We start from the raw sequence: 16,881 nt of genomic DNA, 5'->3' as shown, positions 1-16,881 counted from the left end.
GTAACCACCAAATCTAGCACCCCTCCAGCCGGTGGGCAAACCCTGGATCTACCATCATCTAGAGATTAACTGATTGCGACTCTCGCCTTTCCGATCCGGCTCCAAACCCTTCTGCTCTTTCGTTCTCTGTACAAGAGACATTTGCTTCTAGCTAGGCTCTAGATCTACCTTCTACGATCCTCGTGCACCAGGCCTAACAAAGAATATCCCGAGCACGTTTGGAAAAGATAACGTCATCAGGGCCATGGATATTTGCCTTACGATTTGTACCATTTTCATGATGAGCGGCTATCTTGTTGTACGTGCAGTGCACATGCCCAACAGGACGGCTATATAAACGGTGAGCCCCCAAAGGAGCCGGCTCCGCTGAAGCCCTTCGCCAGGGACAAGTATCGTGTGAGTTCGTGGCGTGGGTTGAGAGGGTGAGAGAGAGAGAGGGAGCACTTTCTGCATCGCCGAGCGCTCGCTTCGATTGCCTTCTTTCCTCCACGATTTCTTCTCATCTTCTTTGAGTCGAGTGGAATCGGGAGATTTGGAAAGATGTCGAGATCGAGGGTCAGACGGGGGGAATTGCCCCCTCCGCAAGAGGTGATTCTCTTCGCTCTTTCGATTTCTCTCTTCTTTCTCTTTTTCTTAGTTATTTGTGGTCTTTTTCTCTGAATAGAAACGAGAACGGGACGGTGTTGCTTTCGGTACCAAAGGTTTATCATTTCTTGCTAGGGTTTTGAGATTTTAGCCTGTAGCGAGACTGGGATCTAGGGTCTAGCTTTCAGGCTTAGATCAAGGCATTGGATCGGCCGAAATTGATTTCGGGACTAAGAAAGACGAAGTACATAGAAAACGCAGTAAAATCTGGTGTAAGCGATTACAACTTTGAGGTTTCATTTGGAAATCTTGCTGTTCTTGGAGTAGCTATCCTGAAGATAGCCTGGAGATTCTTGATCACGAACATGATCGCATTTTCCCCCTTTTTTTAGTTTTTCCAAGAAACTTTGATTTTGTAATTCTTTTGCTGCTTCACATGGATTTCAAGGCTAATGGATGAAAGAAATGATCTATGATTGATGTAAGTTGCACTGTCTTGTAATTGCAGACTATAGAGAAGTTGGAGAAGATGGTGGAGGATGGAAATTATTATCCGGCCCAACAGATATACAAGTCATCTAGCGCAAGGTTTGGAGTTACTAGTTGTATTCAGCTGGTCATGTCCATGCTTCTTAAATTAAAAGCTTTTCTTATGTTTGAGATAAAGTTGAATGTGTGTGATAGCCTTCTGATAAACTTTATCATTTAAAAGTTTGAAATCTTAATAACCGTGCTTGCTGATTTTGCATTGATTATTATTTTTAAAAGTAAAGAAGCATCGTCTATCCAGTTCAGTCTCATGATGCGACTACAAAAGAGTAGCTGGATCATGGATGGTCTATTCTGTTTGATCAATCGTTAAATCTGTATTGTTGCTGATATTGATCTTCTGCAACAGATACATAGCTGTTCAGAAATATTCTGAAGCCTTGGATATCCTTCAGGCAGGCGCTTTGATCCAATTGAAACATGGGCAGGTTAGTTGCGTGATAGTTTCTTTTTTTGGAATGCCTCCCTAAATAAAAGATCCACTTGATAACCAGCGAGCTAGTCTATCATATCTTGATAGATCATGGATAAATTCTTACACACAATTAAGTTTGGCAATATGTTTTACTTAATGGTAGAAAAAAAGTTCTGACTGGATATTTTTCCATGAACTTACATTAAATATAATGTCCTTGAAGAAAATTAATTATAATAGGACTTCTCAGTGACACAGGAAATTTTGTTCATGATGAAAACAGTGAAGAGAAAAAAAAAAACTAAGAGAGTGAAGATAAAGCCAAGGCAATGCACTGTTCCATTGCTCTCGTTGCCCTAACTACAAGCAACTAAGTGGGCAGTAATCAGTCTAGTAATCTCTATGGCACTCGTTCAAGCATATAGAACATTCATTCTGTAGGTGCATGAAAATAAGTTTCTTGAATATTTTTTTTTTTAACTTCGAATTGTGTCCCCATGAAAGGAATGTTTAAAAAATCACCTAATCATTCGAATCTACGATCTATATGGAAGGGAAGTTTTGTTGATGCTTTCATGTTTAGAATGAAGAAGATCAGAGAAAGTCTTTTGAGCAGGAAAATTTGGTCACGTAGATCTTCTATTTCGCCGGAATTCGTCATAGGGGGGCTAGAGGTTCTGAAAGAAAGCCCCTTCTACTTCTACTATAAAGGCTCATATGCGCATTCATTAGATCAGAGGAAGAAAGCAAAAAGGAGTTCCAGGCTGGCTATAGGGAGGTGCAAAAGAAAGAGGTGCCGGGGCTGGAGATGCAAGAATAGCTTCAGCCGCATATGCCTTTAGTATAGTTAAGGTGCTTTCCGAAGGTGGAGGGTTAAAAATGCCTGCCATGTAGTTATTGAGTTCAGGAGATCCACTTGAAAGGATATTTGTCACCATAATCTTGAATAGCCAACTCTGAACCATAAGTTGGAAGTGGAAACTATTTAATATGTTCGTTAAGGATTTTTATATCATGTCTGAGCAGGGCAGGAGCCAGCGCAGTATTCTTAATATATCATGTAAAACACCAAGTACATTTGGCTGAAGGTCATGTGACAAAGGATTATAAGATAGACAGTTGGCATCTGGTTAATCAGTCTTGCTAGCCTCTTCTTCCATGTGAGGGAGCAAAAATTTGTAGTGAAACTGGAATGATGATCTGGTAGTCACTTATCTTTGTCCTGTGCCAGTTTTCTCCCAATCATAATGACCATTGGCGTGGTAACTTCATTCATCTTGTTGTCTACAACTATACATTCACCTGTAAACAAACTGCAAATGCCATGTTTATATATTAACTAAAACCCAGCTAATCTAAGCATAGCATTCTGATCAAGGGACCACAGTTATCTTTATCTATTTTTTCCTTAATATAGGAAAGGCCATATAGTGACACTCAAGTTTCACCACGTTTCACCCAAATTAACTAGGATAAATAATCAAGCCCACATCTTATATTCTCCATCATTATAAGTTTTTTCAATAGCTCTTATCCAGTCAGCATTTTTTTGTTGAAATAATTTTAACTATTGCATTTTGTGTTCTTGCTATCTATCTTTTTGTAATCACCGAGCTTAGATCAATTAATGTATTCCATTTTTTCTTGAAACTTAAAACTTCCACAGCAGATGGAGGACAAAAGGGGGAAGAGTTACCCTGTTTATATTCTCCAAATAATTTTAAAGAAACTAAATGAGCCCTTTATCATCAACCATTGCTGATTCCCAGGTTTCTGGTTTCCATCACATAATAGAGAAATTTTCTATCAACTTGGATATCTGCCAATTGCAAGTCAAGATTAACAAATATTCAGACACTTTTTGTATTTGAAAATCCTTGCACTTAAGTCTACTTGTGCTATCAAAAATTTGTGTACTTCTCAAAAATATTCTGTTTTACAAGTTAGCTTATGTACTGCAAATTTTGAATTAGCTATACGAATGCTGCCTTGTTACCTAGAGCTATAAGATAAGAAAGTTTTAATTTTTCTTTGTTCTTTTATAGAAATCAGTGAAGTGGCAGTTGGATCCCTTAATTTACTGTGTTCCCTTAATTTCTAGAACACTTATATCAAGACTCGTTATGGCCTTGGAGCTAAATCTAATTCCTGTTTCCAACTGCAAGGTTTTTTCTCTTCTTTTCCCTCTTGCTTCTCGTAATTTTAACATTCTTAGTTGTTGATTGCTTCCGTTGATTCTTTGGGAAATAATTCCTTGTGGGCAACAGTGTTGATGATTTTGCCCCCCTTTTTTCATACTTTCAAATGGTAAATCACATTTTATCTTTACTATATGTGGTATTTTAATGTTGCTATATCCTTCCCCTTACCATCTAATGCTCTCTCTCTCTCTCTCTCTCTCTCTCTCTCTCTCTCTCTCTGGGGTTCTACATTACTTTTTGAAGTATTTTTTCCCTGAAATAAGTTTTTATTTGACCTTAAAATCCTTTTGTCTCCTGTCCTCCTGAGCATAGTCCATCAATACTTGATAATATGAGAGATCTGCTGCAGCCTTCAATATGTTGCCAGAAATAACGCATTGGAAAGAAATAAATTATGGTTCAGCCCGATTGAGCCACTATAGGCTTTATATTGTTTTCACAATTTCCCGTTGAAAATTGGAACTTTTGTCTTATACAATTGCCATGGCTGCAGGTTACTTGTGGGGCTGAACTGGCTGTGTTGTTTGTGGAGACACTTGCCAAGGGAAAGTTACCCTATAGCGAAGAAACTCTGGGTGAGGTTCTTTTCTGCTGGTGCAATATAGCTTATATGTGTTTTGCTTTCAATTATGTGGATAGTAACACTGGTAGTATTGCATTTAACATGTTAATTTTGTAGCTGCGTAATGCACTGGGTTATGCGCTATTTTCTTTGACGTATGAGTCCAGTGATTTTCTGCCATAATGTTTGTGACTGATATGATTTATCTTTATTTATATATGGAAAGGCCTCATGAGCTAGGGTCCTTTAGAATCAATATGCTGTAGATAACAAGGGTTTTGGGGAATCTGATTACCTGTTTATTCTAGGTGCTAAAACTGAGAACATATACTTGTTTATGTAGATGGATAGTTTTTGCCTAATCCAGGCTTTTTAGTTATTTGCAATTATGACTGGCTAGTTCTCTTTAGATCATCTCAGGAAGATTTATCAAGGTTTCCCAAAGATACCTCTTCCACAGAACTCGGGAGATGATGACGATGATGACATGCAAAAGCTCTCAGAAGCTTTGATGGCGGCAAAACTACGTGTTGAGAGTTGCTCATCATTTTTGAAAGCTGCAATTAGGTAATTTGGTTGTTATTGCTGTTGATCAATTGAAGATGACACACTGATACCATTGGTCTTTTTTTTATCATTTACATGCTATTCTAAGCAAGTTTTGGAATCCTGGTTTTTATTTTTCTATGTGTGTGTGTTTTTATTATTTCCTAAGAGCCTTGTCCATGTTAAAAGGAGGGCTCAAAGAACATAGTTCTCAAATCACCCTGGGAAATCATGGAAATGAACTTTTGTACTATTTGAAATACTAGGCTTATAATGACTTTTACCAACATTCTTGATGAAGGAAAGAGATAATAATGGTCTTGGTGGAGAGGAAGTTGGTTTCTTCAGCGGCAACACATGCATATGGGACCTGTATTGCCTACATAAAACTAATTTATAGTTCCTTTGCTCTGGCAAAGCCTTATTGTAATATCATTTAGCTGATCACATCTTTGCACTAAAGTGAATCTACATTTTGCATTGTTGAGATTGCATAGTTTGCTAATGCGACAAGCCCAAATGGGAATGGTGGAGGCTGAGGTGATGGCAACTAGTAAAAAGAATCTCAAACTGTATTATAAATGCTGATTTGATATAACTGATTCCCGATGGTTAGGTCCAGGTTTCATAGTTATTGTCACCGCTCCGTGTATAATCAAATCTCTTTTTGCATATTGAGTCCTCAACAAAAGAAAAAAAAGCCAGAAAGGAATGCCCCACAATATATATGCATGTATGTATGTATATATGTATATCATCTGCTTACATAAAATAATGATGTCTGCAAGATATATCAAGTTGCCATCGTCTGCCTTTTTACTATACCCTTTGTTTTCTTCCTACTCCTACCCAACTTTCTAAGCTCAATATAGATTCTGGTATCTTTATTTCCTAAACCTTGTTTTTCTTTGCATGCGTTTATGTAATTTATGCATGTACTTACACTACTAATGGTCATTATCTTTTCGTAGGTGGTCGGCTGAGTTTGGGGCTCCCAAAAATGGATCTCCTCAATTGCATGATATGTTGGCGGAATATCTATATTCTGAATCTCCTGAGCCAGTATGTTGAAATATGGACTACCATTTCAACAAAGATCAACGATTACAAATTATATTTTGTGGATATCTCAAACTTATTAATGGCAAATTGTCACACCTCTTCTTGTTCTTTTTCTGGGACTACTATCTCTAAATTGCATGCTGCACTACAGGACATGACAAAAGTTTCTAGCCACTTTGTTCATGGAAGTGATCCAAAGAAGTTTGCTTCCACCCTAGTGAACTTCATGGGCACGGTAAGGCCTGGACCTTTTCCATAAACTAACCTAAGCAATTTTACTTGGGGTGCACTAAATCTCGTCTACTTATTTCATCACTCCAAGGCACTGTTCTCATCAGTCTAACATGATAAAGTACTTGTGGGCACTCTTCTCATCAGTCTAAACACTCCAAGGCATTGTTCTCTTCAGTCTAAACATCCCACCACCGAAACTTACAAGAAATTTCGATCTTTTTTATTTTTTTGAGCTCTGCTAAGAATGATGAATTACAGTTCCATATTATAATTGCATGTAATATGTTTAGTGCCAGTCAAGAAACATAGGCAACAAGTTATTGATATTAGTTGAAATTGCTCCTTTTAACTCCTCTGAAATCCATTCACATGAGTTTGTCTGCTGTAAATATGAAATGACAAACCATGGTTGTGCATGATGCATTTGGCATGTCAGGTGATTTTTGTTCTTATACATCATACATCTGGCTGTTTATGCCTTCATTGTTGGTATTTTCCATTTGATTTATGATATCTTGTTTTATTGAATGGGTCAGGATTTGAACTATAAATTCATTCTGTATAGTGTGTATGTGTGTCTGATTATGTGCATTTGGAGAAGCATTTGTCTGTGTGCAGCATTGACATCTTGGTCATGAAATATCATGGTCTCATTTTCATAGCTAATGAATCCAACTCAAACTACCTTCTTTTGCTCTTGTTTTAATCTTCTATTCCCTGTTATAACAATTGTCTAGGCCGTTTTAAGTAACTGAACTTTTGTTTTTGTGAATAGTGCTATCCTGGGGAAGATGATGCAGCAATTGCACGTGCAGTCCTCCTGTAAGTTTGCTTGATATTCGATACTTCTCCATGATTAGTGATGTCATGCACCTATGTAACACAATCTAATGCCAGTGTTACCTTGAGCAAATATATCCTGGTTGCTTCCAAGTATCATGCCATACTTGATTACATTGGCTGTTCAAGAAATTTAGGAAAAAGATCTTATAACAAAGCAGATGTACAACATAACTTGCAAACAAGGGAAAATGGGCCTTGCTGGAACATTGGTTAGGCATATGTGTCAATAACTTAAGTTGAACTGTCATATGCCAAGATTGTGTTATCATCATTTTCTTGATAGGTACCTATCACAAGGGAACCTGAGAGATGCCAATTACCTCATGGATGAGCTTAAAAAGCAACTGGAATCCAAGCAGCTTGATTTCCCCTGCTCAGATTTGACCCAATTTATCGAGTATCTTCTACGGACGTAAGTCTTCTTTGTTTCCCGTTTCTGCTTGATCATTTTTAAGGATATCTGAAGGCCTGTTGGCAGTACCATGCATAGCTTGCAATATCAAAAATGAAAGTCTGGAGTTTGTTAGAGCAACTAAATGATTTTTCTCCATTTCTTTTTTTTTTAAATTTAAAATAGTAAACTTTGAAGAAACATATATCTCTTCATATAAGAAAGAATGAAATCTAGGCATTGTTAAGCTACGAATAACTCTTTCATATGATGTGTTCAAGAGAGCATGATCTAGGACAACTTCATTACATATGCATATACTAACTACTATTTGTAAATAGATGACATTGAATTTAGAGAAAGAAAAGAAGAAAGGAGAAGCCAATAGAATTGCAGACTACTCTGGGTTCCTTTAGCTTATGTGCACTTTACATAAAGTGGAACTGTGAATAGATCCATCTCTAAATTGACTGGAATGGCGTACTTTCAATCTATGGAATTGAGAATTTGTTAAAAACAATGAAAGAGAAAGAGGTAGTATATCAATAAAAACATGATAAGTGCAAATTTAAGTGCTAAATCTTATTAGGCATTCTTTCATATAAAGCTAGATTATGTATGCCATAATATGATCTAAAACAATTTCCAGACAAGTTTTAGTAGATCTAGTTGTAGTATTGAATAAATGAAACAAATTTTCAAGTGAAAGAAGTCTTTTGTAAACTAGTGTTGATACATCAATGATAGACTTCGTGGCAAGAGTATTGTCCTTCACCCATGGACTTGTTGTTTCTCAACCACTATATTCTGTGGCTTCTGTAGTTTCTGCCTCAAGTTTTGAAACCTAAGAAACCTTGAAGAATTGCTATATTGTCAAAATGATACCAGATGTATGGATGGATGCAAAATTTCATGCAGTTGTTGATATGTCTATACACATACAAAATTTTTCCTTATGGACCATAAAACACTAACTACCCATATAATATACTAGTTTGTTGAGCACGTGCACCGCATGTGCTAGTCGCTAGAACGAGAGAATAATGCTCACAAATGGGTTTTGCAACTCTTCTTCAATAGTTTGATGACAATGTAATAATCCTAAGTAAAAGAGAAAGCTGGGCTACAATGTGAGCCGAAACACATTAGCTTAATTTTAAATAGACGATGAACTACTTTTTCCAACTCCATTTGTAAAATCTACAATTCCAATCTATCTCTGCACTATGGTAAAATTTGATAGAATCCAGCATAAGATAACCGTCAGTTCTAATAAAAATTTTGAACATTGCAAAGTCAACAATAGAGAAAAGAACAAATAAATAGAGAAGATGGTTAGAGCTGTGGGATTATCAAGGAAGAGTCGTTGATCTTGGCTTTGCTTTTATAGTAATGTAATAATTGTTGATTCTATTACTTGGCCTTTAAAAAGTGTTTTTCCTTTAGGAATACTACAATTTGAAATACCACGATATACAAGGATGACTGAAAGCTAAACTACAACTAAAACAAAAGCAAGTTGCCCCCTCTCTAATTTCCATCTGAAGAAGGAAGTACGAGTGTTATAGACCAACCTGCTAGAATTCTTGTGGGCAAAAACAATATACTTTCCAAACAACACACGAGCATCTAGCAGGATATTTAATTATCATTTTCTCAACAGAGTTTTGAAATGCATATAAAGAATTGACTGCAACTTTAATACGCTTGAGATTGGCTTGCAAGGAAACCATGGGTACATTTAATAACATGAAAATAATATGGAAAAAATAAGTTACCAAGGTGTTCCATCCACATGTTAACAACCTGAGTTTCTTATATTTATTTTTTTGTCAGAAAGACGCATTCACATGTTCTATAACATTCATTTCAAATAACAACCATGAAACTTTGAGTTTATTAGAAAAATATAGAAAACTATGAACATGTTATTCATTAAGGCTCTAGGTGAACTGGAGCATGTCTACATATCTCACAAAACACTGCAAGAAGTATCCTCAAGCTAGAAGCATTAAAGCTAGGCAAACATGAACATTACACAACTTTAAGATATGATTAAGACTTATTTTTTGAAAAGAAAGAATAGATTAAGTGTTATACACGGCAATATTAGCTTTCCATCTTCATTCAAGAAGGAATGAAGAACAATTGTAATGAAAACCACTAGAAAGGTTTAATGAGAATTAAAGGTTGACATAAGAGTTGGTTGAAGATTTAACCTATTTACTTGCTTTGTTGCCTTGAATTTAAGGATTGTAACACTCCCTTTGAATAAAGATACTTTAAAATATATTGGATATTATACAGCCAGCAGTTCCTCAAAATCATCGAAGATTAGTTGTTCTTCTGAGCCATTCTAGTTCCAAATATATAAATTCAAACGGTTAGGCAAGCAAGATCACAGAAGGTTTAGACGGGAATAGATTAACCTTTTGACCACCCACAGGGTATTATATATTATAGATAATAAATAAGAAGGGGAAGTAAAAGAAGAAACTGGAATCTCACGCAAACATATTGGTAAACATAACAAAGACAATCCCATAGCATTACTCTGGACTTCCAATACAATGAAAAACTGACACCAAAGATGAATCCCATATCCTTAGCTATCATCGGCCAAGGAGTCCAGTTATCCACATATTAGGATCCAACTTTAAGATGGAAAAGAGGCACATTTAAAACAAAGAGGGGAGAGGGGGGAGAAAAACCTGTTCAACATGGCTCGGCGGCCCTCCCAATGGATAGCAACATCATAGCTTCTGCTCTAGCATCCCTTGGCACGATGCTTGAGACTTGTCTAAAGTCAATGATGGCCTTGTGTCCTCCATCAGTACTTGTCTTTAAGCACCTTTCCATCATGGTTGTTGGGAGTTAAATGATGGTGTCTGAACAAATTGACTCAACCCACACCAAAAACCTATGGAAACCAATAAAGTCCAATCACCACTAATATCAGACCCAGTCATTCGAATTAATGTTTTAGGCTCGGTGGGACAAAATGGCGGTTAGGATGAAACAATATGTAGGATGAACCTTACCACTTTTAGATATAGGTTATGAATATGTGTATGTATGTGTGTGTATAGAGAGAGATAGAGAGAGTACTTGTTGCAGGGTTGAAGCTTCAATCAGATTAGTGCAGAATCAACGATGTTATTAATTTTGTATATATTCCATTCATCGTGATCTTCAACATCCAAAATATCTAGAAACCAAAAATCATGTGTTTTTTTTGTCTCCGCTTGGTATACAGATCAATGATTTCTAAAACACATGATTCTTGGCTTTAGGTTTTTTACATTGCATGCAGTCCATGTCGATTTTTCAGGAGTTTGGCCATGATGGGTCCAAAACATGGAAACAGTCTCTCGGCATGCTGGGTTAAGGCTGCATACATTTGACCCTCCTCAGACCCCGCAGTGGCAGGAGCCTTGTGCACTTGGATGCCCTTTTATTTATCTATGTATGTGTGATGCTTTGGTAGAGAACAAACAATACTGATATTTGTATTTGATTTCGTGTTAAGCAGGCTGGAAAGGGATGCTTTTCCACTTCTTAAGATATTAAGGCAGAAGTACAAGTCAAGTATTGACCGGGAACCTTTATTTGATGAGGTATTTTTTTTTTTCTTTTCTCAATAGAAGAACTATTGTTGGTTTAAAGCATCTAATTTCTGGTTTATTAGGCTGCTGGGATATTATTATATAGTCTTCCTTCCTGTTTTTTTTCATCATTTTATCACTTGTACAAGTGCCACTAAAAGTAGAATGGGGATTTGTATTATGGGAATATTGATCCTTTTTTCCTGTATATATAATATATTAAAAAATTATTAATGATGGGATCCTTAGGCATGAGTCTGAATATTGTGCAAGTGCGTGTCTGCATTCATGATTTGTGCTAAATCTGGATTACAAAAAGGAAGCTTGGTCTGCAGAACCATGTCTTTCTATCAATTCATGATTCCAAAACATAAGTGCAGTGAAGTTAATAAGATTATAGCATCTTTGAAGTTTTTTTCTTTTTTCATCATCAAATGCCCCCCACTTTCCTCATTCATTTGTCCACCATCCTACCTGACATCAGATCTCATGTCTCATCCTTCACCTCCCTATGGCTGTTGGTTGAGCCACCACCTTCACTAATGTCCGTTGGTCTTACTGCAGTAACCAAATACAATTTTGCTTCTTGCCTTCTAATTTGAGTTAGGGGGGGGGGGATTGAAAATCATCACTTCTAGATAGAAGGATTGTAGAATATCTGGTCATTGAAAATGCAGTAAGGTGATTAACAAGTTGAATGGAAGAGCATTGTTAGACTCCTGAGGAGGTTGGGCTGGTACAAGGCATCTTCCAAAATTAGGCAAGACCATCGCTAACAGCCTGTTAGGGTAATTCTAGGTGCTAGCAGCTTCTGGGATGCGTTTGGAGGACTGAAATCATTGAAATTTATCGTTGATCTTGTGAGGTGTTATGTTTGGCATCTGTTTCAGATTAATTTTTAAATGGTAATGATGTCTCAACCAATGTCGACTTCATAGATCTCATCAGTTTTCGAACCTCTTGTATGACTCGCAACTTGTATCTGTTTCATCCTCTTGGAACAGGGCAATATAAGATCCTTTGTAATTAGAACTAGAGCTTGTTCCAATAATCTACCAAGAAAGACTATGAAAAGGTTCTCAAAATTTCTAAGCCACATTGTGTAATGTCCATGTGATCAAGATATACTGTAGCTGGGAGAGCCATTTAGCAGTGGCTGCTAGTTCGAGTGGAGAGCTGTTGTATCTTCCTTAATTATTTCAGTATGTTTTCTCTCCAGAGTTTGGCTTATGTTAAGAATCCATGGTTTTCCAAAACAAGATCAGTCTAAGAAGGCTCCATGAGAGAATTTTATTGACTTTTTGAGTTTAGTATTCTACATGATCATTGATGTTAATACCATCCTTCACCTGGAGACAATTTTTGTCATGTCCTTGTCGTAATAGGGTACATAGCTCAATTTTCATGGGAAAAGTTTGATGGTAATGTCATTTCCTGTAATGGCACGTCTAATTTGGGTTGTGCCAAGCAAATAGCTTTCGAGCTAGCGGAGAATGCTTTATTGGCAAATTTCGTTTCTATAAGACTATGGCATGCTAAGCAATTTACAAGCAGAGGATCTACAATGTGTCCCATTATCATCTGACGTAATCAAAAAGAGTCTCTTATTATCTAGTCATTTTTGTTGTGTTTGTTGGAAAAAAAAACTTTTATAGTAAAACTTTAGATACTCTGATATTTTTATTGAATGTGTTTCATTCAACTTACCTGACTATGATATTTGTTATAACTCATAATTTTGCAGTTATTAGATGAAATTGCAGAGAAGTTTTATGGAGTGCGGCGCAGAAGTGGCCTACAAGGCATATTTAGCGATCTTTTCAAGGTAGGTATGGTTGCCATTTTAGTTGTAGATGCTATACTGATTGTTTTTATTGAAAAGGCTCTGACATGTGAAGTGCATATTCTGAAGAGCACTATTGTTTACCATAAGATCGCTACGGTGCCTTTCATAATTTTGTAAAAGATCTCTACAGTGCCATGTTTAATGTATTAGAAGCATATAAAATATTCCAAGAAACATGGAACTCAAAATTTATAAATAAAAGTAGAATTTGTAAATATCATGATCTTCTTCCTTTGTGGTGCCCTTTTTGCTACCAAACAAATCCTAAAATAAAATCTTAATTTTTTAAATCCCAATTATTTGAATTAAAGACAAAATTTATAACTTTGGTAGTAAAGGCCTCTGGACAATGCCTTTCCTTTTTAATTGAAATTGTCTCTTCATCCAATGCGAGGATGGAAACAACTTTATTCCGTATATATTTTTCATCCTTTGAATTTAAGTGCTGCATCAGCAGCATTTAGTGGCCTTTATGAAATCCAATGTTTCACATGCCGAGGCAGTATGTAGCAGAGGCGAGGCATCATGATCATATATTATATTATGCAATAGTTTGACAAGAAGCCTCTAATGTTGAATAAGCAAAGTTATCTAAAGTCTAAACATTTATAACAGATGTCTAAGTTTTATGTTTTAAGTTTGAGGTTTTTACTTTAATAAGTGAGTAAACAAAACTGGAATAGAATTTAAGAAACTAAGATGTGTAAGCTACAAAAAAACCATCCAAGTGGATGTGATAAAGCATCATGAATGGATTGGAAATACTGCCAGTTTCAACTGTTGATGCTAAAACCACCAATTTGTACATGTTTTAGCTGCTTGAATCTCATTTTCAGCATTTTCCATTGGAGAAATAAAAAAGAAAACCCTACTTTAATATCACTGCGAATTTTTTGTTTTTCTGTCGGGGTTCTCAGGTCTGATAAAACTAATTAAGACAATTATAGGTTTTAAACTTGCATTCATGATTATCTATCTTGAAGACAATTGTAGGTTTCATTCTGTCCTATTGATTTGCACTCATGATATTCAGTATTATGTGAGGTTTGAAAGCAGTATGACCACCAGCTGAAGGTTGTAGTTGGCAAGATAAGAGCAAATTTGTGAAGGCCACTGATAATATTTACATTCCCCACCGATACATGAGCTAGAATTACATCTTTTTTGGCAGATGATGTGACGAGCAGTGCAAAGAATCGTATTCTTATCCACCCTCAAGACTCGAGCTTGGACACAAAGCTTGAAGTTTTCTGGAGCGAAGTCAGTCTAGAAATGACGACACAGTAATTGCGCAAGCTATCAGTGAAGTCAGTCTTCTCCTAACAAGCATCATAGCGGGGATATCCTCTGGACAGCAGCTCAGAGGCAGATTTGACTGTTATTATCTTCTGTTGATCGTGAACTAGGTCTAAATATAACTTCAGCATTTGTAATAAAATTATCCATTCATGAAATAATCAGGCATGTTGCAATCAATTATGCTCCCCAAATTTGGTACGCTGAAATTTGTTTGGTTTGCATTTGTAGAGGGATATTGGTTCGTGAAACTATTGTTGAGTTGCTTGTTGAGAATATATGATAAACAGATCTGACCTGAATGTGGGAGCTGCTGAGACCAAACGGTTTATTGCTCTTCAAAATTGATATATATATATATATATATATATATATATATATATATATATATATATATATATATATATATTCTCATAAAATATTTATTTTGTTATTTTATTTTTTATTTTTATTTTTACATATATATATATATATCATCTAATATTGTTAAAAAATTAATGATTTGAAATTAAAATGATTAAAATATTTTTAATAAGTAGATGTGCAAAATGGAGGATAACAAAAAATAATTTCAAAGTTTTATTTTATTTTTAATTAAAATAAATGTGGTTTTTATTAATGGAGGACTGTTATGTTAGGAATATTTCTGTAAAAACAGTGTTTTAATGGATATATAGAAATAAACATAAATTTGAAGGGAGTATTTATGTAAATTTGAATTTGTTGAAGGTATTTACGAAAAAAAAAATTTTTTAGGGAGAGTGAAAGAAGCGCTTCAACGGTCTTCTACAGTTTGCGACACCTTTTGATCCAAGGTAGTGGAGCACAAACTTCGGTCGAAGGCAGCCGGCCAACTGTGTTGGGTGAGGAGAGCAAAGCCCAATCCACTATAGCCCAGCCGGCCTGGCCTCTTCTTCATTTGATCCCACAGGTTTGATATCGCTTGGACCAGAAATGTCGGGCATCATATACCATCCTATCCTATGTCTGATAAAATTAATATCAGAAGGGGCTACCCTAGGCTTTTCCACTAAATCTCCGAGCTCCGGCCCTTCCGACATGATCCGGCGTCCGAGGAGATAACGCTCATTGTGGGACGAGTGCTTTCGAATTAAACGAGATGCTGTTTTGATGCTCCAGATCCTCTTTATTTGCAATCCAAGGGGTACGAAGTTATTTGTTTTCTTTATGAAGTTCGATATTTCTGACTGTTGTAAAAAGTTGTTGAGCGTTCCTTGCATGATCATCAATTCTCTATGATACTCAGACTCCATCTAACTGTGATTCCCTTTTTGTTACAAGCTTCCCAAAGAGTTTTAGCTCAATGCTCTTTAATATCCTTAGGATGGAAGATATCTTTTTGGCTAGACAGTGGTTTTAGAGTGAAAAATAAATAAATAATGCACGTAGCTTAGTGCTTTTGGGCCTAAAAGATTAAAGCAGCTTAATTGTTTAAAGTTTAAGCACCACTGTTTAACTATCCTTCTCTCTGGGAAAGGAGCTTTGAACCCATTAGCTATTGTAAATTTACAGTTAGTGACAAACCACTATGTGATATCTTATTCTGGTTTGGAGCACTAACTTTATTTTGGGAACATCAAAAGTGAAGGGGCTTCTTCGCCAGAAAAAAAAGCACAAAAAGAGGGGGCCGTAAGGAGCTCCACCAAAGCATTGTATGCAACTTTATATATGTTACTCATCGTATATCTTTCAAGGCCTGTGGCTGAAGGAAGTTTGTAAATAGATTTTAATTTGCTGCATGTTTTTCCAACACGGCAAAAAGAGATCAAGTTGCCGTATCTTGTGGGAGAAGAGGTCTTTTCGTGCATCTTTACTGGTAGATATGATTTGGGACAACTTCCTCGAAACTTGTTGCAGATCCCCAGTTGTAGTTGTCCATCACTTGGTGGTCCTCAACATTGGCTTATGCCTTCCAAGGCTGGGCACCAAGCTTGACCAGGAGGGTGGAATAGAGAATCCAAACAGATCGAAGGCGAGGACCATAACTTAATCATTTCCAATCTTTTCTTTAGATACGCTTGGACTTAAGTAGAAACAAGATAAGATCAAGTGGAGCCACCATACGTCTGTTAGATTTTGATCTATCCTGCAACCAACTGCATGTTATTCTGTCCTCTGATGCTAGGTGGGAAATTTTTTAATCTATAATTCAACTACAACTAGCAGTTTGTTCATGGATTTGATAAGAATGCAGTTGAGCGTCTGCCGTTGTTTACAAACGGTACAACCTAAAAATTGTTTGATCTAGGACCTTGAAGGTTCACACTTCAAAATAAATTGTTATTAGCATGGCAAGTTTTATCTGCCATATACCATGACACTGAGAAGAGATTGACAAATAAAATCTTTCTTTCTCAAAATAAGCTCTTCAATTCTCGGAGGGAAGAAGAAGAACAGAGAGCGTAGAAGGTCTATGCAAGTAGTGGTTTGGTCTAACCATGTATTCTTGACAAGCTCGAAGCAGGATACTTATTTACAATCATGAAAAGCCTACTATTTTTAGCCCCTATTTATCCCCAGAAGGAACCTGATTCCAAGAAAAAATTTAAATTCACCCAGGAGCCTATATCAAAGCCTAGGTGGATAAATTATGCCCGGCACCATATGGTCATGCACCATACCAATCATCTCATCTCCTTTCTATGAATCTCATTTATAATGCGCTTATCTTGGTGATTGGCTGACAGGAAAGAGATGAAATAATTGGTATGGCGCATGGCCATAT

At 36.4% G+C, this 16,881-nt stretch overlaps 1 protein-coding gene across 6 annotated transcripts; it reads left to right on the top strand.

Annotated features, from left to right (window-relative positions):
- Nucleotides 1-367: 367 nt before the first annotated feature.
- On the top strand, nt 368-14,437 carry LOC103706694 (Golgi to ER traffic protein 4 homolog). 6 transcript variants are annotated; one of them, XR_604010.4, is made up of 14 exons: nt 368-588; nt 1,094-1,173; nt 1,484-1,562; nt 3,595-3,714; nt 4,244-4,325; nt 4,723-4,879; nt 5,830-5,920; nt 6,072-6,155; nt 6,930-6,976; nt 7,281-7,409; nt 10,720-10,813; nt 10,921-11,005; nt 12,738-12,818; nt 14,011-14,437. XR_604010.4 is itself a non-coding variant. In XM_026804510.2 (13 exons), exons 1-13 carry the CDS (start codon nt 541-543, stop codon nt 14,012-14,014), a joined length of 1,080 nt encoding a protein of 359 aa, XP_026660311.2. In that variant the 5' UTR covers nt 368-540; the 3' UTR covers nt 14,015-14,434. The 6 variants fall into 6 exon arrangements, 4 of the variants coding, with proteins under 4 accessions (XP_026660311.2, XP_008789118.2, XP_008789119.2 ...); XR_604009.4 differs by having other exon boundaries at nt 10,720-11,005; XM_026804510.2 differs by lacking the exon at nt 10,720-10,813 and having other exon boundaries at nt 12,745-12,818; nt 14,011-14,434.
- The last annotated feature ends 2,444 nt before the right edge of the window (nt 14,438-16,881 follow it).

The sequence above is a fragment of the Phoenix dactylifera genome, chromosome 13 (assembly GCF_009389715.1).
Source record: "Phoenix dactylifera cultivar Barhee BC4 chromosome 13, palm_55x_up_171113_PBpolish2nd_filt_p, whole genome shotgun sequence".
In the NCBI taxonomy this organism is placed as follows: domain Eukaryota; kingdom Viridiplantae; phylum Streptophyta; class Magnoliopsida; order Arecales; family Arecaceae; genus Phoenix; species Phoenix dactylifera.
This window is presented reverse-complemented; position numbering and strand designations above follow the sequence as displayed.